Source organism: Mustela erminea, chromosome 5 (genome assembly GCF_009829155.1).
Source record: "Mustela erminea isolate mMusErm1 chromosome 5, mMusErm1.Pri, whole genome shotgun sequence".
In the NCBI taxonomy this organism is placed as follows: Eukaryota; Metazoa; Chordata; class Mammalia; order Carnivora; family Mustelidae; genus Mustela; species Mustela erminea.
The window spans coordinates 3928828-3952917 of NC_045618.1; the positions used below are offsets into that span (position 1 = coordinate 3928828).

The 24090-nt window shown below is 49.5% G+C and overlaps 2 protein-coding genes across 6 annotated transcripts in view; one reads left to right on the top strand and one right to left on the bottom strand.

Annotated features, from left to right (window-relative positions):
- Positions 1-4293: 4293 nt before the first annotated feature.
- Positions 4294-21229, bottom strand: WHAMM (WASP homolog associated with actin, golgi membranes and microtubules). 2 transcript variants are annotated; one of them, XM_032341983.1, is made up of 10 exons: positions 20605-21229; positions 19090-19263; positions 16643-16793; positions 15098-15267; positions 14007-14172; positions 12379-12566; positions 11051-11137; positions 10693-10788; positions 6362-6857; positions 4294-5107 (listed from the first exon to the last, which is right to left on the bottom strand). In XM_032341983.1, exons 1-10 carry the CDS (start codon positions 21202-21204, stop codon positions 4806-4808), a joined length of 2430 nt encoding a protein of 809 aa, XP_032197874.1. In that variant the 5' UTR covers positions 21205-21229; the 3' UTR covers positions 4294-4805. The 2 variants fall into 2 exon arrangements, with proteins under 2 accessions (XP_032197874.1, XP_032197875.1); XM_032341984.1 differs by lacking the exons at positions 4294-5107; positions 6362-6857 and adding an exon at positions 6864-7022.
- The window catches only part of FSD2 (fibronectin type III and SPRY domain containing 2), a 42431-nt gene continuing 39059 nt past the window's right edge, over positions 20719-24090 (top strand). For 3 of the 4 annotated variants that reach the window (XM_032341986.1, XM_032341985.1, XM_032341988.1), the window contains exons 1-2: positions 21323-22054; positions 23896-24085. The gene's annotated coding sequence lies outside the window, so the exon portion shown is untranslated. Of the gene's footprint in view, positions 20758-21322; positions 22055-23895; positions 24086-24090 lie in introns of those variants that run through there. The other variant, XM_032341987.1, reaches the window with a different exon arrangement.

Genomic DNA, 24090 nt, shown 5'->3' on the forward strand with positions numbered 1-24090 from the left:
TGGAAGCTCTTGATCTCCCCAAGGGAAGGTTGATGTTCTCTGGGGTCGCTTCCTGAGCCAAAGCAAGGATGGCAGTGGGGGGTGAGGTCCATATGCTTTTGGTGGAACAGATTGAAAGTTTTTGAGTATGTTAACATTTCCAGTTCCTGCTTTGGGACAGCCCCATGCTTGAATATGCTTAGGGAACACCTGTCCTTCAGGGGGTGACCTTTTGCCTTGTTGGGGCCAATACCAAAGCTCTTCCCAACCCAACAGACATGTTTCTTCTGCAGGTCTAGCGATCTGAGCAGAAGGCAGCCGAGTGTATTGTATGTTTGTGTTCCTGGCTGTGTGGGGAAAGTTAATCTCAAAGACTCATTCTACCAGAAAAGATTTTTTCAGAGCTGTTTGAACAGATATTCACGTGACAAAGTCTGCATCAGGCAGAGAACCAACTCTTCCCAAACACGTGTAGGTGGTGTGACTCTCATCCCACAGCTCAGGAGTGGAAGAAACAAGATCTCTCTTCCCCCCTCAGTCAAGTTCGTTCTAATCCCCTCAGTCAAGTTCGTTTCTGGTTTCAGTTCCCGTTCTACCAGGCCCGTGCGATTTGATCTTGGTCAGTTCTGGGACCCCCTTTTCTTCAGTGTGAGTCTTCAGAGGTCCTGGGGGGGCTTACATATCTTTCGAGGTTTGGGGAGGAGGGATCTTGTGCCTGCCAAGGTGTCCTCTGTCCCCGCCCCACTCTGTCTCCCACTCTGCTCCCTCTGGGTCCTGCTTGTGTTGCCTGGGAGTACGAGAATTTCTCAGATGTTGCCCTGCTCTGGCGATCGTTCAGCGGCCGTCCCGTTTGACAGCACAGGTTTCAGGTGGAGGGTGATTTAGCCTGAAGGAACTGCTGGGTAGGCCAGATGTGTTGGCGTAGGAGCTCACCAGCGAGTGGAAGTGTTTCTGTGGCCACGGACACAGGCTCTTTGCTGACAGCTCCCGTCCGCAGGCCCTCAGCTACATTTTGGGTTAGCCTGTGGCCCTGCCTGCCGTGAGAGCCACCTCCCTGCGGGGTCTCCTCACACCACATCGGGCCCTGCCTTCTGCCTCTCGGGACATTTGGCCAAGTTGACCTGCCTTTTGAAATAACCCTCCCGAGACGCTTAAGTTTTCCTTCCCCGTCCTGTCTCACTTCTGACTATCCCTCCTGCCCCCACTCTTCCTCCTGCTTTGGAGTGTTGGGGTCTCCAAGCATCCAGCCCAGGGCCACCTTCCCTGACACTCTCCCCCAGGCCATTTCAGGACCTCTGTGGTGATTTCCTCAGCAGCCGCCCCGCCTCCCCCGTTCAGCTCCCATCCTCCAGTGCCGCCGCCCTCCTCTCTGCGCTGGCCCATCTTTGCTGCCTGTACAGCGACTCGTGATGCTGGGGTCCTCCCTCGGGCTGTCTCGCCTCTTCACCCCTGCCCCACTCTGCAGACAGACCACCCCACCTGCTCCCGGCCTCCATCATCCCGGAGCTCCTCCACCCTCTAGTTCCTCTTATGAGAGGCTGCCCAGAAGCCTCTTCCCAAGGCTGGAGACATCAGGTTTTAGCCCACGCCCCACCCCTGCAAGGGGACATGCTCCCCACCTGGCCGGCCTCTGCTTCTCCTCCGCTTGCCTGGAACCCTTCCAGAAGCTCTGCCAGCCTGGGAACGCAGAGGTGAGAGTCCCCAAGTTTCCCCAGGTACGTACCTGCAGGGGTGAGGTGAGACAGTATGTTCTGGTGCTAATGGAACCCAGCTGATTTGTGGGGGGAGGGGTCTGTGGGGCCCAGAATGGGGGCCGGAGCACAACCGGCTTCTCCAGAACCGGGAGAGCCCAGGCCACTTTGAAGGGCCTCAGACCTGTGAGACCTCGTGCTTCCGAGCCCCCGCCCTGGGAAGGAGCCCACTGTGACTCTGTGCCTGCCTCACGCTTCCCTTGCCACAGCCCTGAGTTTGTGGCCTGTGTGTGCCAGCGGTCTTTGGGGGGTGGTCTGCAGACCAGAGGCTTCGGGGCTACCTGGGGTTTCCAGGCCCTCCTGGAGAAACTTCCTGAATTAGCAGCCCAAAACTGTCCACAGCCCAGTCTCTGGAACCTCGGACTCTGTGACCTTTTCATGGCAGCAGGAACCTCGCAGCTGTGACTCAGGTTACAGAACTCCAGGTGGGGAGACGATCCTGGATTATCGGGCGGGGGGGCGTCTAACTCATGGGTTCTTTAACGCAGAGCACTTTCCTGGCTGATGGCAGGACAGTCCGAGAGTGAGCGGCTGCTGGCTTCAGAGCTGACCGGAGGCCACCACCGGGGAACGCAGGTGCCTCCAGAAACGGGAAGAGGCAGGGAAGCAGCCTTTCCTCTTGAGCCCCTGGAAAGGCACACGACCCCGCTGACACCTTGAGGTCCGCCCCGTGGGGCCCCGGCGGACTTCGCACCTTCAGAACCGTAGCTGATGGTCTGTGTGAAGTGTCCGCGTCCCTGGGAGCTGCTACAGCGGCAGCAGAAAACCATAGGCCCCTCCCGTGAGCTTACAGACCTCAGCATCACAAAGCTCTGCGTGTAAATTCATTCACCTACACGGGCTCACCTGGCGGGTGGTCGTGAGTGGGAAACCTCATGATCCCAGCACCTGCTGCCCCGTCTCGATCCCCTGCTCAGGTTCCGAGAGGGGGTGAAAACGCACGAGCAGGTAAGTCCGATTTTCTCAGCTCCTCCTCCTCCACGGCAGGGCACCCCCGAGAATGCTGCCCCTGCGGACGGCTGTCCTGGACCAGCTCTGGCCGGAGGGCTGTTCCAGGTGGGAACTGTGGCCTCGGTGGGCTGTGCTTGTGGCTAGGGCTGCAGCGGGGGAGGCAGTGGGCGGGGGCGGGGCAGGAGGCCGTGGGGTGGGCGCTGAAGGATGGGTGTGGGTTTGCCAGGACGTGGGGGCAGGGGACATCCCAGGCACAGAGGTCTCAGCGGGGGCAGCTTGGTCTCGAGGACACACAGCGGGAGGGGCGGGACTGCCCAGGGGACTTCTGCCAGCTCCGAGGGTTGAGGACTCCGTCCCGGTCCCCAGTGGGCTGCGGAGAGGCTGGGGAGCCGGGAAGGCGGGTGGGAGAGGGACCGGGGCCTCGGGAGAGCACGTTGGGAGGTTGGAAGTCAGGCAGTGGGAGGGAACCCTTGTCCCTCTCCTCGGCTCTGAATTCCCTGAGGCCAGAGTCTGGGCTGAATTCAAGGCTTGACTGGAAGCAGGGGCGAAGCGGGCAATGAGGGAGAGGCGGCTGCAGAGAGGGGTAAGTTCTGCTGCACGGAACACAGTTGGGTGAGGAGCTTTAGTGGCGGGAACTCTCTTTGGAAAAGAATTCTGTCCCCGGAGGCCACTTGACTTTGGCAACCCTTACAAAGCAAATTCTGAGACCTAGTCATGCCTGAGGAAGTCTTAAGATACTGAAATGACAATAATTAAAAACAATACCACACCGCAAAGTAAGCATAGGGAAGCCCAGCAAACCTCTGACTTTGCTGTTTTTTTAAAACACCAGATTCTTCCCAGAAAAACGTGCTAAGCTTGGTCCGCATGTGCTGGGCCAGGGGGCCTGAGACACAGGCCCTCAGCGTGCCTGGGGTTTGGGACTGAGGGCCCGCAGGTGGCTGGCGGCGAGCGTCCCCCCGGTGTGGCGCCCCCGGGGGACCTAGGTGGGGCCGGGGCCGGGGCAGCAGAGCTTGGGCTCTGAGGGCAGAGCGCCCACATGCACACGCAGGAACTGGCGTCGGGTTGGCACCTCTCGAGGTAGGGGAAGGCAGGACGCGGGACAGACCTGTGGGCGACCTGACAGTGGCCACACACAGGGGTCTAGGCTGCAGCTGCGGAAGAAGGCCCCGATCCCTCCCAGCGGGGCCCCTTGGGCCTGACTCTGAGGTGGAGTTGGCTAAGAAGACTCTGGAAGTAGGAGGGGGTTTTGGTGAATAACGTCTCTGGAAACAAAGGAAGGTTGATATGTCTCGTTCTGTGGAAACCCAGGGTAGCCATGGCAAGGGGGACGCTTCTGAGGTCCGTGGGGGATACTCTGGGCCGTCTGAAAAGTGAGCAGACTGTGTTGACCTCGTCCCCTTCCTGAATTCAACACACATCGAGGAGGGAAGATCCCAACAGGAGACTTTCGTCCCTGCCGGGAACATCACCCCCTCACCCTCAGAATCTGCTCAAGCGGGTGTCCACCTGCAATCATCGCGTTAAGAGCTTTAAGGCCCCCCTGCCCCCACCAGGCAGGGACAGCTGTGTTCAGATGTGACGTTTCATGTCCTCATGAGTGACACTGACGCATTATAAATAGTTCTTTATTAGGAGTTTATATAGTTCTTGATACATAAAATAGATTTCATTTAAAATAGTTAAAATAGTTCCTGGCTGGAAGCAGCTTACTCTGATTCCTGCTAAAATCGTGTTCACATTCCAGTCCATCGAGGCGAGGAGACCACTGCTGCCCACGGAAGACCCGGCAGGAGCTGCAGGCCGCAGCTTACCCCAGTGGCAGCAGCTCCTTTCCCGAGTAAGGGAATGATGCTTGATAATCCTTCGTGAAAAAATAGATACTAGTCTCCTGTGCCATAATACCGTGGGATCTAAGATCCCAGCTCCAGTGTGGCCTGTGGAAGTCACCCCCCACCCCCGGACTTCCTGCCCTGATTTTCGGAGCCGCAGCATTCCAGAAGAGCTGCGGACATCCCGCAAAGCCCCCTGGGCTCTCAGGCTGTCAGGGGCGTTTCCAGCCCAGGTGCCCGGCCTGCATCACCGCATGCAAGTGCGGGCGGCCGGGACGGCGGTGGGGAGCACTCAGTGGTCCCACTCGCCGCCGCCGGGGCCCTGCTCCTCGCTGTCCTCCTCCTCCGAGTCAGCGGACACTCTCTGGATTCTCTGGAGCGCTGCCTTGATGCTTCTCTCCAGGTCGCTGGCTGGCTTGTTGCTGGGGCTCGGGCTGAGGCCAGAGTGAACCTTCTTCAGCTTGACCCCCTGCCTTATGGCAGCCAGAAGCTGCTCGTTGAAGGAGGTGTGGGGACGGGTCAGAGCGGGCACAGCTGGCCTCTGCAGAGGGCTTCTGCCCCTCCTTAGGGCGGCCAGGACTTCATCCATAGACCCTGCAGTGGAGCAGACAGAGCAGGTGCCATCAGGAGGCCGCACTCCCGGCCCAGGACAGTTAGTGACATGGTTCAGCGCGTCTTTTGTTACACAGACGCTCTCATTAGCTGCTGGAAAGGTCCTCCCCAGGCGTGCTGAGTGCAGGGGAGTCACTCCTCTCCCCCCATCACTCCCTGCCCGCCCCATCCTCGGAGCCGCAGCAGCTCAGAGACACGGTCATGCACACGTGTCCTCATGACGGCTGGGATGAGTGCCCCCCCCCCCCCCCCCGCAGAGGTCTGCCCACACCCCAACTGCAGGTCCGGGTGTGCACACCCCTGCTCCGCATTCACACCACACTGCTGCGAACCCCCTGTGCATAGGCCAGGTGGTCTCCATCTAAGAGTGTGGACGTTTTTGTTTATACCTGCCTCAGGGTATGGCGGAACCGCAGCATGGAACAATTCTATTCATATGGTTCATGTCGCCTCCTGCAGAACCCTTGCCTGTCCCAGGTGGAGGGGCTCCAGCAGAGTCTTTGCACCAAATGCACACAGAATTCTGCTGGGATGTATCTACCTGCCTCCGCCCGCGAAGCAGCAGCTCTGAGTCTGGCAGACGATTTAAGCCCGTCTCCTCAACAGCCAATGTATCAGCCGGAATTAGAACTACCGGTCAGAGCGGCAGCCCTCATTCAACAAAACATTCACGTGCGTTCACTGTATTGTACTTGCAAAGGCAAAATGGGGTCCACTGGGTTTTTTTTTTTTTTACCACTTCACTTTAGAAAGATCTCCCAAAATACGGCTTCTCAGTCCTCCAGTCTGTAAGAACAGCCTTCTGCATTCTCATGTCCCTTTACCATAATTCCCAACCCATATTCAGCTTAAGTTGTAAAAATTAAATTCTGGAAGTGACTCAGAGCAGACTCAACAGCAGGTTTAACTCAATGCAACATAAGAAAAATTCCAGGAGCAGAAATCAAACGCACACTCAAGTCTTAAGAACCTGAAACAGGAATCTTTAAGAGCGACCCCAAGTCACCAGACCATTGAATGTCTAGAGACGGTTTCCTCCTGGTGAGCTGGTTAGCGTCCAGCAAACTCCACCTCAGGCTATGCTAACTTTGCATTAAGGGAGTGGTGGCTTAAGGCAGCCAATGCCGGAAAGTTTTAAGGCTGTAGAGACTCCTCCAAAAGATTCCGATTTGAGGGTGATTGCCCCCACAGCAGCCAGCCGCAGGGGGACTGAGCGAGGACAGACGCTTCGGTTACCTGGGCCTCCGAAACCCGCTGAGGAGTGATGGGCTCCTGCAGCCCTGGGCTCCGATGAGTCCGATGAGTCCGACGAGTCACACACCAGGGGAAGGGGCTGATCCGCTGTCACCGAAGTCCTCCCATATGAGTTCTGGCGATTGGGGGACTGAGAATACGGAAAGGGCCCAGCAGGGAGGGGTGGTGGAGGCGGGGGAGGCGGGGGTGGTGGTGGGGGAGGCAGGGGTGGTGGGGGGGGTGGTGACAAGTCCTCCCTGGATGGGCAATCTGTTTGGTCGCCAACGGGAACAGAGCTCTGGACGGTCTTTCCAGAGCCGGGCGGATCCCCGGGGGTTTGCGTGTGGCTAACTTCAGAGACAGGTGCGCCTCCAGCCTCCCCAGAGGACAGGTGGCTCCCGGAGGCCATCAGAGGTGTCTGTGGGGAAGGCCCAGCTGGCAGGTGTGGAGCTGCAGGTCCTGAGCAAGGGGTCTTTAGGACAGAGCCACCTGGACATCTCTGGAAAGGAAACACTGCTGTGAGGCGCTTGCCACGGTGCAAACCATCGGAATACAGAGCTGCGCACTCAGTGCGCCAACACAGACGGGCCTCTGCAGGGATGGTGTCGTGTGTGCAGCGGCTCCCTCTCACTCTGGACAGCCGCCTTTGCTACCAAATCTATTCCTAAGGAATAAGCATCAATTCCCTAGATGTGTAATACCATCTCTGCAATAAATATGTGAACGCACACACATCGATGAAAACATTCCATTTTAGTATAAAAAATAAGACTCAAAATAACAAGAGACTGTTGGCTGAGAAAATGATGGCGAATCCGTTTAAAGTATAAGGTAGCAGTGAAAATCAGACAGTACACAAAGTCAGTGAAACAGTCTAAAAAATGCAGATGATACAGTGTTACATCTATAATAACTATGTAAAACACAGCGGCATGAAAAATTCCGCCAGAGTGGACCTCAAAGTGTCAGTTGTATCATGTCTCTTCTCCAGTTTTTAGGTTTACATTTTGTAACTTAAAAATGTGAATTTATATTTTTTTAAATTTGAGAGATTGAGAGAGCACAGAAGGGGGAAGGACAAAGGGAGCAGGTACTCCGCTGAGCAGGGAGCCGATGCCGGGCTGAGGTCCCGGAGATCCCTGAGATCGTGACCTGAGCCGAAGGCAGGCACTTAACCCACTGAGCCACCCAGGCGCCCCTAAAAATGTAAATTTAAAACATTCTGGTCTCTCGAGTACTACTTTGATAAAGGAAAACACAGGGCGCCTGGGTGGCTCAGTGGGTTAAGCCGCTGCCTTCGGCTCAGGTCATGATCTCGGGGTCCTGGGATCGAGTCCCGCATCAGGCTCTCTGCTCAGCAGGAGCCTGCTTCCTCCTCTCTCTCTCTCTGCCTGCCTCTCTGCCTACTCATGATCTCTCTCTGTCAAATAAATAAATAAAATCTTTAAAAAAAAAAGAAAAGGAAAACATAACCTTATTAAAAAAAAATGAAACTTGAGCGGTGGGAGCAGGTCCCTAATGAAGGCACTGACTAGCCAGTGAAACAGAAAATGTAAATATGTAGCCAATAGAGTGGACTAGATCTCTATCTGTAAACACGAACACATCTCAAAAATGTAATTTAAGTGGAAAAAAACCTGGCAGAGGCTGTATGTAATGTGATGATACTAATGTAGACTTAGCAGTAATATATCAAAAGTGCAAAACAAAGAGTACAGGCACACCTCGTCTTACTGCACTTGGCTTTATTTTGCCTTGCAAATATTGTATTTTTTAATAAACTGAAGGTTTGTGGCAACCCTGCATCAAGCAGGTCCCTTGGGGCTGTTTGACCAGCATTTGCTCACTTCATGTCTCTATCACATTTTGACCATTTTTGCAATATTTCACATGTTTTCATCATTAACTATGCTATGGTGATCTGTGGTCAGTGGTCTTTAATGCTACTATTACAGTTATTTTGGGAGGCGTGCCTCGGTGGCTCAGTCGGTGAAGCGTCTGCCTTCAGCTCCGGTCATGATCTCATGGTCCTGAGATCAAGTCCTGAGTCGGGCTCTCTGCTCAGTGAGGAGTCTGCTTGTGTTCTCATGCTCTCTCTCCCCCAAATAAATAAAAATATTTAAAAACAGTTGTTTTCGGGTGCCCAAACTGTGTCCGTGTAAGACCGTCAACTTCATCGTTGTCTTATTCTAGGAAACTGCCACAGCCAGCCCACCTCTGGCCACCATGACCCACCAGCAGCCAGTGACATGGAGACAAGACCCTCCACCAGCAGCAAGACCACAGCTGGCTGAGGCCTGGATGATCATAATTTGAGCAATAAAGTATTTTTAAATGAAGGTATGTACATTTTTGGAGACCTCATGCTATTAATAGACAACACTAAACAGATAACAGTATAGCATAAACATCGCTTTTATATGCACTGGAACACCAGAAAATTCACCTGCCTCTTTACTGGGGCGGTCTGACCCCTGCACGGTCTCCCTCCCACACTTTTCCAAGTCTTTCCACAGCAAACAGCAGAGCGATGGCAGCAAGCCCCAGACCTCACTGACGACTAGCAGTCGCTAGTCATGGAGTGACTGAGTGACACACAGACACAGAACTGGACTCCCAAGAACTCCGGGCCAGACTCCAGGGTCGTCTAACCATCCTGATGGCAGGGATGCCCAACCCCCCAGGACCCCCTCCTCAGCACCCCCGCAGCTGCAAGTCGCAGTGACCCTGGCATGCTGAGTTCTGCCTTATGTTACTGGGAGGTCTGTCTCCCCAGGGCTCACCCAAGACAAATTAAGCCCTTGACCTCCCTCCAAGCAGCCCCTCAGAAATTTAAAAACAACCTGTCTCAGCTCAACAAGTTATCACGTATCAGGATTCACTTCCTGTCTTCTCTGCTTCCTTCCTTCCTTTCAAATGTGGTCAAAGTGGCTTTGTCCCCTCGAGGGTAGCACTTCTTGGCAAACATGGGATCCCCTCGTGCTCCAACTCGGTCTTCCCACTTCCAGAGGTGGGTCTGGGCATTCATGACTTTCAATATTCCTTTTTTTTTTTTTTTTTAATATTTTATTTATTTATTTGACAGAGAGGTCACAAGTGGGCAGAGAGGCCGGCGGGGGTGGGTGGGAAGCAGGCTCCCCGCTGAGCAGAGAGCCCGATGCGGGGCTCGATCCCAGGACCCTGAGATCATGACCTGAGCCAAAAGCAGAGGCTTAACCCACTGAGCCACCCAGGCACCCCATTCGTGACTCAAGCTCCCCAGGTGATTCTGATGTGCTGCCCGGGCAGGAGAGGGCCTGTTGCGGCTCTGCAGTTCGAGATAGGCGGCTGCATATAAGCCCGGACTAAGTGTGGCCACTCAGGGGCACAGGGTTAAGAGGTAAATGAGAATGAACGTACGTGTCTAGCACCAGGCCGGTATACAGTAGGTGCTCATTTATGATCAGAGCAGTAAGGACATCAGAAAGCACGGTGAAGTCAGGATGTCCTGATTTATCAGTCCAGTGGCTCCTTTCCTTGTTGGCATCACAGCACACCTTCAATACCTTATTCCAGAATTTTGTCTGGCTGCAGGCGGTCTCTCCTTGTGGGGGCGGCTACAGCCTTGGGTCTTTGTGAAAGTGTGTGTTGTAGATGTGTGATGAGAACAGATGTATGTTTTATACTGCACTAGTTTAGCATTGTTTTTAAATAAGTAGCTATTTACTATTTACCTTCTTTTTAAACCTATTCATTTTTCCCAGAGCACTTCACTATACACTATGTCACTCTGCTCCCTTGCCTGCATCTTACAGAATCCGTTATTACAACTGAGGAAACGTGAGCTAAGGTTGAGGTCAGTGTAGCCACCCTCTATTTTCCTGGCTGGGCAACACTACAGCAGGCAGAGTCAACCCTGCGGGGAGAGCAAGCACCCTGGTGCACACAGCAATGTCCAAAACTTAATATTCTAATATTTTCAGGTGCCCGGCTGGCTCTGTCGGTTAAGCGCCTGCCTTCTGCTGAGGTCATGATCTCAGGGTTCTGGGATCAAGCCCTGTGTTGGGCTCCCTGCTCAGCGGGGAGCCTGCTTCTCTCTCTCCCTCTCCCTCTGCCCCTCCCCCCAATCATGTGTGTGTGCTTGCTCACTCCCTCTCAAATACATAAATAAAATCTTTTTAAAAAATATTCTAATATTTTTGTTTTTTATTTCTACACTAAAAATAATGGTGTTTGGGGAACATTTTGTGTTCCCAATGATCTGTTCATAATACTTAACACTTTTCTCCCAGTACGGGTGATCTTTGTTTATTTCTCCAGAAAATGCAGGTGAGGGGACTATTTCTAGAACTTACCTCTTTAAATGCTCTCAGCCGCTGGAGTGTTTTTTTGCGTTCCTGGTTTATCCATTCTTTTTTCTTTTGCTCTTCCTCTTTCATCTTGTCTCTTTTCTATATATAAAGAAACAGATGTTTGTACATTTCTCCAAATAGAAGTCTTGAGAAAGAAAGGGCCAGTGACCGGATGCAAGTGCCTCCCCCAGCCCAAGACCCAGCCCCCCTCCCCAGACTGCAAGGCTGGACTGCGGGCTCCCCAGGATCAAGCCTGGCGGCCGCTCCCACCCCCCACACCAGGGGAGATCCCCTTTCCCGTAGATTTAAGCCAGTGTGTCACGTGATGCAAACATGAGACTTGTTCTCTTAAGCCACTTACCACCTGGATACGATGATGCTGATGGAAATGTTTCACACTCTCTTCCGCCAGCTGCAGTCGGAGCCGATGGTTCTCTCTGCACTGATCCTGGGAAAACGATACAAGTCACCGGCGCGTGTGCATTGTTGCCGTGGCCTCTAGCAGAGAAGCCTGGCAGAAGGAGGCACTGCGTTTGTGCTGTCGTGTGAGGCAATCCTTCTCGGGGATTTCTGGTGTGGCTCTGTGGTCCTGCCTCCCCTCAGTCATGGGACACGTGCGGATGGGCTACTGCTGGGGACTGGCGGCCCCCAGTGGTAAGGACCACAGCTGATTTCGTGCCGGGAAAGATGGAAAAGCAAACCCCCCAAGTGGAAACGAGGGGACACACAGGCAGTCCCCTGTCCTGAATTAGCATGTTTCTAAGAATCTGTTTCCATGCGACAGTTTTAAACACATCTCCCCATAATGTTACAATAGTAACTACATGTCCAGACAACCATATCCAACCCACAAATACCTGGAAAATTATATTAAAAACTGTATTTTAACTGGGCTTAACCATTCTTAGTATATCACTTTTAGGTAATCATGGAGTTTTTAAAAATTAAGAAAAAAAATCACTCACCAAATATAAGGAGATATAAGCTGAATTTTCTTTTTTTAGATTAAAATTTTTTTAAAGTCATGTCTACACCCAGCATGGGCCTCAAACTCACAACCCCAAGATCAACACCTGATCCCCACTGACTGAGCCAGCCAGGTGCCCCATTATTTCTGATATTCTATAATTGGTAATTTAAAATAAATTTTAGGGGCGCCTGGGTGGCTCAGTGGGTTAAAGCCTCTGCCTTCTGCTCAGGTCATGATCCCAGGGTCCTGGGATAGAGCCCCACATTGGGCTCTCTGCTCAGCAGGGAGCCTGCTTCCTCCTCTCTCTGCCTGCCTCTCTGCCTACTTGTGATCTCTGTCTGTCAAATAAATAAATAAATAATCCTTAAAAAAATTTTTTTTAAATTAATTTTAGAATATACTATAGCTGATTTTTAGAAGTGTCTTCCTACCATTATTTTTTAAATAACTGTGTATGTAACAGGCATTAGACACAGTTGTTTAACAGATTAATCAAAAATCTAGACATTATGATAAATGCTTAGGCCCCAAAAGAAACAGAATCTTTAAAAAGAAAAAAAAAGTAAATGTATCTTATTTGAAGCCACTGATAGTTACGCAAACACATGAAATTAATCACTGTGTTGGCAGAAAGCCCTCCTTTCAACCGCTCTTTATCTTCCATAGAAGGAGTCCCGGAAGGGGAAGGGCGGAGAGCAGCTGCCCGACCGAGCGCCTACCTGTCTGTTCCTGAGACGGGCTCTCCGGGCGCAGATCCTGCCCCGCTGCGACTCCAGGCGCCCGCACTGCCGGCTCAGCTCCTTCACCTCTGCGCTCTGGTCCCCCGGCAGCCCTGCCACGCCAGCGAGCGCTCCCAGCTCTTCTGGGCTTTCACACGGGTCATAATAGACAACCTCCTCTTCTTTATCTAGAAACATATTGATGACGTCTTTAAAACATGGTTGGGTATAAAAAATAACACACAAAAATACTTTAAATGTTAGAAGGTAAAGATGACTTGTGACCCAACCACCTAGGGAGAGCCACTATTAACATGTGTACACACACACACACACACACACACACAGCGCCACACGTATCAACAGCACAGGGCTAAGAGGTCATTTTCCATGTGATGGAAAAAGAATTTTAATGGCAATGCAGTGCCCTCTCATTTGAGCATTCTGTACTAGAATATTCTGGGTCCCGTTACTATCTATTTATTTCACAGTGATGCACATCTGAACATAAAAACTATGTACATTTTTATTCTTTTTTTTTCTTTCTTTCTTTCTCTCTTTCTTTCTTTCAAGATTTTATTTATTTGACAGAGAGCACAAGTAGGCAGAGCAGCAGGCGGGGCGGGGGGAAGCAGGCTCCCTGCCAAGTGAAGTGCCCGATGCGGGGCTCGATCCCAGGATCCCAAGATCACAACCTGAGCTGAAGGTGCCCCTTATTACTTCTTTAGAAGATGAAGTCAGGGCCCTTGATAATCAGCACTCAGTGGCCCTCCACGAAGGCAACTACCTTTGACCAGCAGTGTGGCATTTAGGCACCTTAAAGATATTTAATTATTACATATGTATTTTTTAAAAATACGTGCCACTTATAACAAATTCCAGCCCTACAGAACTGAGTAAAATAGAAAGTGAAATCTTCTTCTTCCTTTCTCCTTGCATCCTTCCTTTGGAATCCCATTCCCAGAGGAAAACATGATGAACAATTTAGCACGCATCTTTCCAGATAACTTTTTAAATAGAAATTCCCCCTAGATATGTAAAATGCTTATAACCTGAAATTACTATAAAGTTTTTTGAAAAACTAGGATTAAATTAAATGTTTAGATTCAGTACAAAGAAAATAATTATGCAGAGGAAATCGAAGGGGAAAAAGACGTAAGTAAAAGGAGAGACATACCATGTTCTTGGATGGGAAGACTCAAAATTCAAAGATGATGATTCTCCCCAACTTAATCTCTAATTTTAAGCACAGTCCCAATAAAAATTCTAAAGAGTTATGGGTTTTTTGGTTTTGGGGTTTTTTTGGTTCATTTGTTTGTTTGGTACTTGCTAAAATGGTACTTGGTGCTTTGGTACTTGTGTACATCAGTATACAAACAGGGCTCTCCAGCACACTGTCCTCACTCCGAATATTTAGGTCATGGGACTGTGGGATAACCAGTCCTTTCTCTGTTTTGCTGTGTGTTTAACTATGACTGTATCACTGGAATAACAAAAATGCTAAAAGGAAATTTTAGGAAATTTCAGTAGATGTTTTAGCCACCTTATAAGAAGTAATAATGTGGCCTCTATTTCCTTGGACGTGTGATTTAAACATTTTAACATACACATTTAAAGATAAATCTTACCTTTTATAAGCCTTTTAATTGAGTCCAACTGTGTTATAAGCAGTATTTCTTCATATTTTAATATCTCAAATTTAACTTCATACAGTTCTAACTGGACTTCATAATACTGTATTTCTAATTCATCTACAACGTTTGTATTTTTTTCTTGTTCTGGAAGATCTTCCATCTTGTTTTCATGGAAAAAGTAAGAGCAAGTTAAAATAATTAGTACACTGAAAGCTAATGTTAGATGCATTTGATCAATTTTCTGTTGTCTGCTTAACACCAAACAGAAAACAGAAGAAACACTCTTCCCTTTCAAGTGACAAAACAAAAATGCCTTATTCAATGCTTGTTACAGATACTTTAACTTACCCTTGAAACATACAAAAACATTTAGGTTTAGAGAAATATCAATAGCAGTGAGGCATCTGCACTGTTTCCTGCTTCAAACCTTTATCGTTACTGGAAGAAGTTTAAGTGGCTGTGATCCTAGGAGGAAGGACCTTTGTGTTCCTCCCGAGTTGTGCTGAAACACTGCTTCACTGATTGAAGTGTATTACCCACTTCAGCACTGAGCTCAGTGTTATTACCAGGAGCATCTTAGAATATGTCAAAAGCATCTTGACCGAAAGAAGCTGTATGGCCAACCTTCCACAGTCTAAATTTTCAGCTAGTGGAGGATGTTGGAATGAGTGAAGCAAGGAAGGTCTGTTAATAGTGCTTGGAAAGAAAGGTGCTACCTAGAAGTGTGTGCTTTCTTTTCTTTTCCTTTTTTCTTATCTTTTCTTTTTTTCTTTTCTCTCTTTTATTCTTTTCCTTTTCTTTCCCTTTCTTTTTTCTTCCTTTTCTTTCTCTGCCTTTCCTTCCTTCCTTCCTTTCTAGAGAGAGAGTGTGCACAATGTATGTGCATCAGGCGGTGGCTGGGGCGGTGGGGAGAGGGAATCTTAAACAGTGTCCACAACCAGTGTGGAGCCCGTCGAGGGGCTCGATCCCCTGACCCTAAGATCATAACCTGAGCCAAAACCAAGACACTTAACCAGCGGAACCACTCAGGTGCCTCAAAAGTGTGGGGTTTTTTCCCCACCAGGTTTCATTTATCTTTATCTTACCTTTCTATGAATTTCAGTTCTTTTGTGATTTAAACACAATTCTCTCGCTCTCATGAGCTGCAGAGTCTCTCGGGCTAACATCAGCTTGAGTTTTTCTAATCTGGGAGTTGCCGTGGCCCAGGCAGCCTGGCCAAATCTCTTCTTGTCCTGTTCCATTTGTTTCTGCATTCCTGTTGGATTATAATTAACAAAATAAAACATAATTACAACTCATTGAAAAGGGAAAAATGTATCCTGAGCTAATTGTTTACTGCCTTCCATGTTACTTGCAAAAAACATCCTTTCTAAGAGAAAAATTGTTTTATTTAAGTGATTTTTTTATTGTTGCAAAAATAATACGTGGACATCAGTATAAAATCTTTAGATACTTTGGGGCGCCTGGCTGGCTCAGTCAGTGGAACATGGGACTCTTGATCTCGGGGTTCTGAGCTTGAGCCCCACATTGAGGTGTAGAGAGTACTTACAATATTTACAAAGAATTTCAGATACTTCATTTAAAAATAATAATTATAAATCATGAATCTCATCTACCTGAGACGATCGTTCTTACATTTTGGTGAATATATGACCAGACTGTTTCTATGTCAAGCTAGACAGACAGTTTGAACCAAAAACAAAAAATAAAAACCCCACAAGGGGCACCTGGGTGGCTCAGTCGGTTGAGCATCTGCGTTGGGCTCAGGTCATGATCCCAGGGTCCTGGGACGGAGCCCTGCATCAGGCTCCCTGCTCAGCAGGGATTCTGCTTCTCCCTCTCCCTCCGTCCCTCTCCCTGCTTGTGCTCTCTCTCAAATAGATGAATAAAATCTTTTTTAAAAAACCCCACAAGATCACCATTCTTCTTTGAAGCTTATTATTTCATTTCACATATTGTAGAACTCTCACCATTCAGAAAAACAGATACAGAGAATCCTACTTCGTGACCACTGACATTTCCCTTGTTGAATGGAACTTAACAAAATGGCACATGTTAGCTTCCTGTCTGGGGCCATCAGCTACCACGACTTAATCCATCAGAAGTCCTTCGCCCGCCCCAGCCACCCGACTGCGGCATTCTTTCGGCCCCATGTCCCTGCCCCTCCGTCTCTGCTCCAGCCCCCAGGCTTTCCTTAAGTTCCTCACACTTGCCAGCCTCCCTTCAACCAGAGAACCTGGTGGCTGTCATTTCTTCTGGAACACTCTTCCCTCACTCTGCTCTCTCAACTCGCACTGACCCTTCAGAGATCAGGGCAGGCGCCACTTCCCAGAGGCCTTCACTGACCTACTGAAGGAGCCTCGTGCCTCCTGGCAGCTCTCAGAGCCCCATGCTTCTCTTCTTAACGGAAGAAGATGGTTGCTAGCGCCATCTTCCGTGTGTTGGAGGGAATACGTAAGTAGGATCTCTCTCCCCTCACCAGACTGACTGTACAGTGTCTATTTATACTCATCCTTACGCTGAATCCCCAGCTCCTAGGAAACACAGGGCCTTTTATTCAAGAGGCTTCAAGTGTTTGTTGAGTCAAATGAAAATGACACACACCCTGATATAGAATTTTACACTGTTACCTGCTAACGCTTTTACTGTTTCTTTAAAATAATTCACTGTAATGTCCTGAATAGAGACTATGGCTTCTTCAGCCTGTCTGGTCCATTCTTTGGCTTCCTTCTCCAAGGCAACTATCCGCTTAGGACCCAAATTATCCTCATCCAAGGATTTCTACAGAAGATGGGAAAATCGTATTAGAAGAGTAATGCAGAGCCAGAGGAAACTGAAAGGAAATTGGTTGCACAGATTATGCCAACTACTTTTATAACTACTACTTAATTAAATTTCCTTCATTCAGCAACTCCTTACTGAGTATCGAGGAGGCTCTAAGCTAGACACCACCCGGAAGACAAAGGGATACTCTGGGGTTTGAAGAAAAAGAAAAAACCTACTTTCACCTTGCCTTACTAGAATAACATTTTCTAGACAGGAATGCTCTCAAGTTACATTTCTCTGTTAATTCACAATTCTTTCGGGGCACCTGGCTGGCTCAGTTGGTGGAGTGTGTAACTCTTGATCTCAGGGTTGCGAGCGTGAGCCCCACACTGGGTGTAGAGATTAAGTTAAAAATTTAAAAAATTTAGAAAAACCCACAATTTTTTAAATGGCACCTGTGCTGTTAAGCACAGGGCCTGGTACACAGCATTCAAGTGTTAGCTGTCACTACGGTTTCTTTTAGGGATACGACAGGAAGCTTTTTCAATATGATCATTCTTCTCTGAAGTGCAAAGATAATACCTAACCTAAACATAGTAAAATCTAAACATTCATAATTAAAACATATACTAGCAGTCTTTTGGCAGCCAATTCTTCTACAAAGCTGTTACTCTAAGAAATACAGAGACGCTGGCCATCAGGGAAATGTAAAAAAAAAAAAATAGGACACCACTTCACATCCACCAGGATGGCTAAAACCAAAAAGACAGACAGTGACAAGTGTTGACAATAATGTGGACAAACTGGAACCCTCACTTACCACTGGCAGGAATGTAAAATGGTACGTTTGCATTGGAAAAGTCTGACAGTTCTTTGGAAAGGCTAAATATAGTTACCATATGACCCAGAAATTCTGCTGCTAGGTAAACACCCTAGAGAAATGAACACATATGTCCGCATAGACACAGATGTACACAGATGTTCACAGCAGCTTTATCCTAATATTCAAAAAGTGGAAACTAATTTTTTGAATGGAAGTTTAAATGTCCACCAAACAAGCCAAAGCTCCACCAGCTCCTAAGTGGGTAAGTAAAATGTGCAATATCCATGTAGTGATACTACAGGACCAGAGAGAGAAACAAAGTTCTGGTACATGCACCAGCATGGATGGACCTTGAAACCATTATGTGAAATGAAAAGAGCCAGACACAAATCTGAAAAGAGCCAGACACAAATCTGTACATGATCCCGTACAAGATGAAGTGCCCAGAAGTAGAAAGTAGACCGGTGGCCGCCTAGGGGTGGGGGAAGGGAATGGAGAGTGATGCTACTGGGCATGGGTTTCTTTCGGGGGTGATGAAAATGTCCTGGATCTAGACAGTGGTGACAGTCACGCAAATGAATATACTAAAAACCACTGAATTATACACCTTAAACAGGTGAATGGTATGGTCTGTGAATTATATCTCAGGGAAGCTGTTAATTAAAGAAAAATATATACAGGAAGAAAAGACTATCCAAATAATAAACTTTCAGAGTAACGAGCAGAACAACTTTCTCTGGAAATCTGAGGGGTATGAGTTTTCTCTAAATAGGATACCATATCTACAGTTCCAAAACTTGGCTGGGGCATGAGAACATGTGTGGCTGGCCCAGTGCAGGGGGCAGAGAGCAAGAGATCTCTCTGATGTCTTCTGACTCCAGCTGGTTGAGACCCGGGGGAAGCTGTTTAACCCCTCTGGGCTCTAGGTTCCTTTGTAATACTGACAGGAGAACGCCTGTTCTAACTAAGGTCACTGGATTGTTTAACCCCTCTGGGCTCTAGGTTCCTTTGTAACACTGACAGGAGAACGCCTGTTCTAACTAAGGTCACTGGATTGTTCCAGAGCTCTAGGAAATAAGAGCGATGGCGACATTTACTAAAGCTTAAATTACTGAATTATGACCCAGGGCCTTGCTATTTATATTTTCATCCAGTTTCTTAGAAATCTGCATATGTCCTTAGAATCTGAAAATAGGCTCAAGTAAATATGCATCACATCAAAAACAAGTCACTCTAAGAAATACATAGGTATAGCAAAGAATGTGTTTAACCCTTGAAAAACTGCAGAAATCTTAATGTATTCAGATGACCAATGTAAAATGCCTTCATTTTAAAATTAGTTTTACAAAATAAATTCAGTGTATATATCATACCATCTAAACAGAACGGTGAACCCAAGGCGCAAAAACAGACTCAATGTCAAATGGGACTAAAGAAATATGTGACAAAGGGTAATTTGATAAAATAAAAAATATAAAGAAAACATACCAAAATACTAAGCTTACATAATGTTGCAACTTCTCTCATATCCCTAAATGGCTTCAGTAAATACTGGAAGAACATAGTTGCCCCCGTAACTAATTCCTGGTATGCCTCATCTTCCTCTCGATAGACGTTCATCAGTGCTACCATGGTCTGGGCTTTCTCGTGCCCCTGAAGAACCTAGAAGACAGAAAGTAAATAGAGCTCAAGGAAGGACAGTTATTTATAAGATCAAGCCAAACAGGGGCGCCTGGGTGGCTCAGTGGGTTAAGCCGCTGCCTTTGGCTCAGGTCATGATCTCAGGGTCCTGGGATCGAGGCCCGCATCAGGCTCTCTGCTCAGCAGGGAGCCTGCTTCCCTCTCTCTCTCTCTCTCTGCCTGCCTCTCCATCTACTTGTGATTTCTCTCTGTCAAATAAATAAATAAAATCTTAAAAAAAAAATCAAGCCAAACAAACAAAACTAAAGAAATTTTAATGCCCTGAACTTTAAAATTTGAAATACTGATTAAATATGAAGATACTATTGCCCTCCAACCAAAAGGCCCCATAAAACAGGAATGGTTAATGAAATCATGCAGTATCCACGGTAGAATGTTATTGCTGTAATCATTCAATGGCGTGATACCCTTCACAAGCTCCTTTTATAAAGCCATTTTAATTTAAAAATCTCATTCCATAGGCGGCTGAAGGAGATGTAATTAAGAGTTTGCAACGTGACTGAATTCCTCTCCCACACCCTTCTTCCTCAAAAGAATGCACAGAAAACTCATCCAGATTAAGAACGACCTATGATGAGAACGAGCAAGCAAGAGGACATATCCAGGGGGTTAGATCACTAAATCTTGGCCACCGTAGTAAACTGTGGATATGCACGCCGTCGTTTTTCTCCCAAACCCTTTTGTGGACTTGCGTTCCTCCTCCCCTTAAATTCTGTAAGTTTGTAGCTCTAAGAATGAATTGTTCGGCTTCCCAAACGACCTCTTTTAAGCTTAAAATTGCACCGCTGTTGCTAGTCCGAATCGGTAGGTAAATAAAGCTCACTCCCCTTCGGCTTTCCATCTGACCCAGTCTGCGTTACTTTCCGAACCGTGTCCCCCAGGCCCCTTCGACGTCTGGAGCAGCGGTCTCTCTCGCTCGCGTCCCCCCACTCGCAGAACCGGGAAGTGTTTACATCTAGCGCGTGTTGTAGTTTCCCACACGCACTACGGCTGTTTCCGGTTCTGTTTCCGCTATTCTCTGGCAAATCCCGTGAGCGCAGCCCGCTCCGCCAGATGCACGGGGACCCTCCGGAGCACGCCGTCCCCCGCCCCGCAACAGGTGTCAGGCACCTGTGCACCTGCGCGCGCCCCGCCCCGTCCCCGCCCACCGTCACCTGGCCGGCCGGCGGGCCGCCGGGCTCTCGGGAACACTACCCGCCCACCCGCGCCCGCCCACGCGCGCCCACGCGCGCCCACCCACGTCCACCCACAGCGCGCGCAGCCCAGCGGCCCACCGAGCCGGCGGGAGGGGGCCGCGCGTACCTGGCGCAGGCGCGCGCCCGCCGCCGTCCACCGCGCGCGCAGGGCCCTGTCCCGGAAGTCGCGCAGGCTCTCGCAGTCGGGCGCGCCGCCGTCGGCCGGGAAGAGCGCGTCACGCACCGCCGCGCCGCCGCAGCCGCTCGCCGCCTCGCCCAGGTAGCGCTCCAGGCGTCCGCACAGCTCCTGCAGCGCCGCGTCCCCGGGGCCCGCGCGCGCCGGCCACACCAGCGCCCACAGCCCGAGCCCCAGGCCCCAGGCCCCGCCGGCGCGCGCGTCCAGCTCCGGCGGCAGCGGCGGGAAGCAGCGCTCCAGCGGCGGCCACAGCGCCGCCAGCTGCCGGTGCGCGCCGCGGAGCCCGGCGGCCGAGAGCAGGCCCGCCCAGCTCGGGGGGGACGCGGCCGGCTCGGGCTCGGGCTCGGGCTCGGGCCGGCTCCCCTCGCGCCGCCGCCGCTGCGCCGTGCGGTCGTGACAGGTCACCGCGAACTTGGCCTCCGCGTCGTTCCAGGCCACGAGGAAGCGCAGCTGGTGCCGCTCGGGCTCGGCGAAGAGGTCGTCGCGGACCGGCACCCAGCCCTCCAAGCTGTCGGGCTGCTCGTCGTCCATGGCCGGCGGCTCAGCGGCCCGAGGACCGGGCTCGCGCGCGCCTGGCCTCCCCGCACCTCCGGGGGCCGGGCGGCATTCTCGCCGGCTCACCCTCGCGTCAGCGCCCGTCGGGCTCAGCCCCCCGGCGCCTCTGATTGGCTGCCAGCGCGAGGGCGGGTTCTCGGCAGCCAATGAGAAACTCAGAAGTTGTCTCGGGCGGGGCCCTGGGCAGCGGTCCCGGTTGCATCCCCGCCCCGGAGCCCGGGAACTTCCACTCTTGCCTCACGGTTTCCACCTCTGTACCTGCTCACGTAGGAAGAGTGTTCCCCACCTGAGCGAGCTACCCTCTTAGCCGCCTGCGCTGAACTGCGAGCCTCTTGGGAACGGGGACCGGCCTGGGCGCTACTAGTCCCCGAGGGTTCCTGCGCCCGAGGACGGTGCAGACTTGCTGGACACCAAATGTTAAATCAAACGTAGGAGTTACTGGCTGAGGACCTGGAAGCGCCAGCCAGTGGGTAAAAGCCACACATTTGCCATTACCGAGTCAGCAGGCTTTACTGGGGTGTCAGCTGTGTGCAGGTTCGGGGGCACACACAGATGTCTCGGTCTTCAAAGCATCCCAGCTCCCAGACCGCATGTATGCGTGCAGTGCGTTCCTACCCTTCTTTTTATAGCCAACGAGACGGAGACCCGGCAAAGAACCGTGTCCTAACCGACACACAAAGGCTAATAACACCACCTGGCCCCCCAAGACCTGTTGGAGATGGGGAAATCTCATTTGCACGTGGCGATGGGATGTGACTTGAAGGGAATAAGACAGCCCGGTCTGCGTCCGGGAAAGGCGCAGTGCGCGCCGCGGGAAACCGTGCAGGTGGGCTTCCTCCTGGGAGCGCACTGGGAGGGCTCAGGGGTAGGGTCCGGGGAAGGCAGGTGGGGAGAGAGGCCCTGGAAGCCTCGAGAAGGAGCCCTTCTCTGAGGTTGGGCTCCTGAGGGTTTAGATTCAGGAACCAGGGAAAGAGCTTTTGAAAGTTTGGAGCTGGGAAATCGGACATCAGATTCGCCCTTGCTGTCATACCCAAAGGAAGCAACCAGAAACCAGGGCCAGCCTGGAGCCATGGTTAGGGCATCTCTCCCTGCGGAAGATGATCCCAGGGTATCTAGAAACTACTGTGGAATGTAGCTTGAAGTCTGAAGTTGCTTGTCTGAGCACCGCCCCCCTGCCCCGACCCCTGTGGATCGGGGTGGGGGGGTGGACTCAGAACTGCTGCTCTTGGCAGTGCTCTTGGAGAGAACCTATTAGTTGAAGGGATTTATTTTTCTCCAAACCATTTTTTAATATATTATCTTAGCTAGTATGATTTACTGATAATTCTTTAAGTCTGTTTTGGTATCTTTTTGTATATTCTTTCCAGTATGTCTTTTTACTGTCTTTGTTTTATGTTATTTTATCCTTTCTAGTAGTCTTTCTAATTTCTTTACTTTATCAAAATGACACTAGCAGGGACACCTGTTCAGTTAACCGACCTGCTCAGTCAGTTAAGCTCTGCCTTCAGCTCTGGTCGATATCAGGGTCCTGGGATGGGTGGGATTCCTTGCTCAGCAGGGAGCCTGATTCTCCTGCTTGCCACTCCCCCTGCTTGTGCTGTCTCTCTCTCTGACAAATAAATAAAATCTTTTTACAAAAATGACACTAGCAGGCTTTCAAATTATAAAAGTCATTTCTATTTTTGTGCGAGGGAAGGATGTTTGTATATTCTTAGAAAAAAATAAGGGCAGGTACCCACCAAACCTAATAATTGTTGTTGCCAGCATTCACGCCTGCTTTATTTTCACTTTACGGTTCTTCTGTAATATTGCCCTTTTTCTAAGCCAAGTATCATATCTTATTTTTTAGTAAAGATATTTTTAAAAATTAATAAAAGGTGTATATATAACTGTTATTAAAATAAGTGTAAAATATAAAGAAAAAAGTAAACTAACTCTAAAGAGTAAAAACTTGCTCTCATTTTGAGTGTACTATTATATACAATATCATATATTATTATATATCTATAGTACATATTATACTATGTAGTATATATTTGTTATTTGCAGTATGTTTATATATCTTTATCATATATCTACATATCATGTAATATATTTATGATTATGCTGTCATGATATTTTATTTACACCCTTTTTCTACTTATAGATATATTGTGGGTATTTTCCACCTACAATATAGGCACCTATATGATTATTAATACTTGCCAATATTGAGTTGACTGTATAGTGAATTAACAAATTCTATATTGTCAGATATAGGTGAATCTCAATTTTCCGCGAGCATACATAAAGTGCTGGTGAACATTCCTGTGCATGCATTTTTGCGTAAATTTTTTCTTTAATTTTTTTTTACTTTTGATATTTTATTGTGCTTCTAGTATTTTTACGTTATAGATACCTGGCAGTAATGATATCTTTCAAATGACATTTTGACTGAGATTTTAAAAAGCAACAGATGTAAAATTCTGAGATCCAATCACCATAAGCAGACTTTTCAAGGAAGCGGTCCAGAACCCCCTTCATGCTCTCGGGAGGGAAACTGGTGAAGCAGTTTCTCTGGGGAACACTGTCGGTGGGCTGCGGGGAGGACTGGAAGTCTTCTATCCCCACACCCAGTGAGGGATCGTCAAAGGGACACTTTAGGAAGCTTGCTGTATCTTTCTGCAGGTGGCCTGAGGTGAGCAAATCAGCTGCTTTGATGGCAGAGTCAGAGGAAGTGGCAGATTGGGTCCAACTGCCTCCCAGCGTTTGCAGGGGCCAGGGATGGGGCTGCCTCCCAAGATCCAGATGTGAGCCAGCAGGAAGACAGAGTCAGCAAGGAATCCTCAGATCCTGCCTAAGAGAGCCAACTGCACAGGTAAG

What these genes read in the sequence shown, in the direction of transcription:
- WHAMM (XM_032341983.1), bottom strand. Translation starts at nt 21,204, where the DNA reads ATGGACGACGAGCAGCCCGACAGCTTGGAGGGCTGGGTGCCGGTCCGC. An exon ending in AACAGTAAAAGCGTTAGCAG is followed by an intron (nt 15,268 to 16,642) that starts GTAACAGTGTAA and finishes ATAATCCAACAG; the next exon opens with GAATGCAGAAACAAATGGAA. An exon ending in CCCGTCTCAGGAACAGACAG is followed by an intron (nt 11,138 to 12,378) that starts GTAGGCGCTCGG and finishes TCGTTTTCCCAG; the next exon opens with GATCAGTGCAGAGAGAACCA.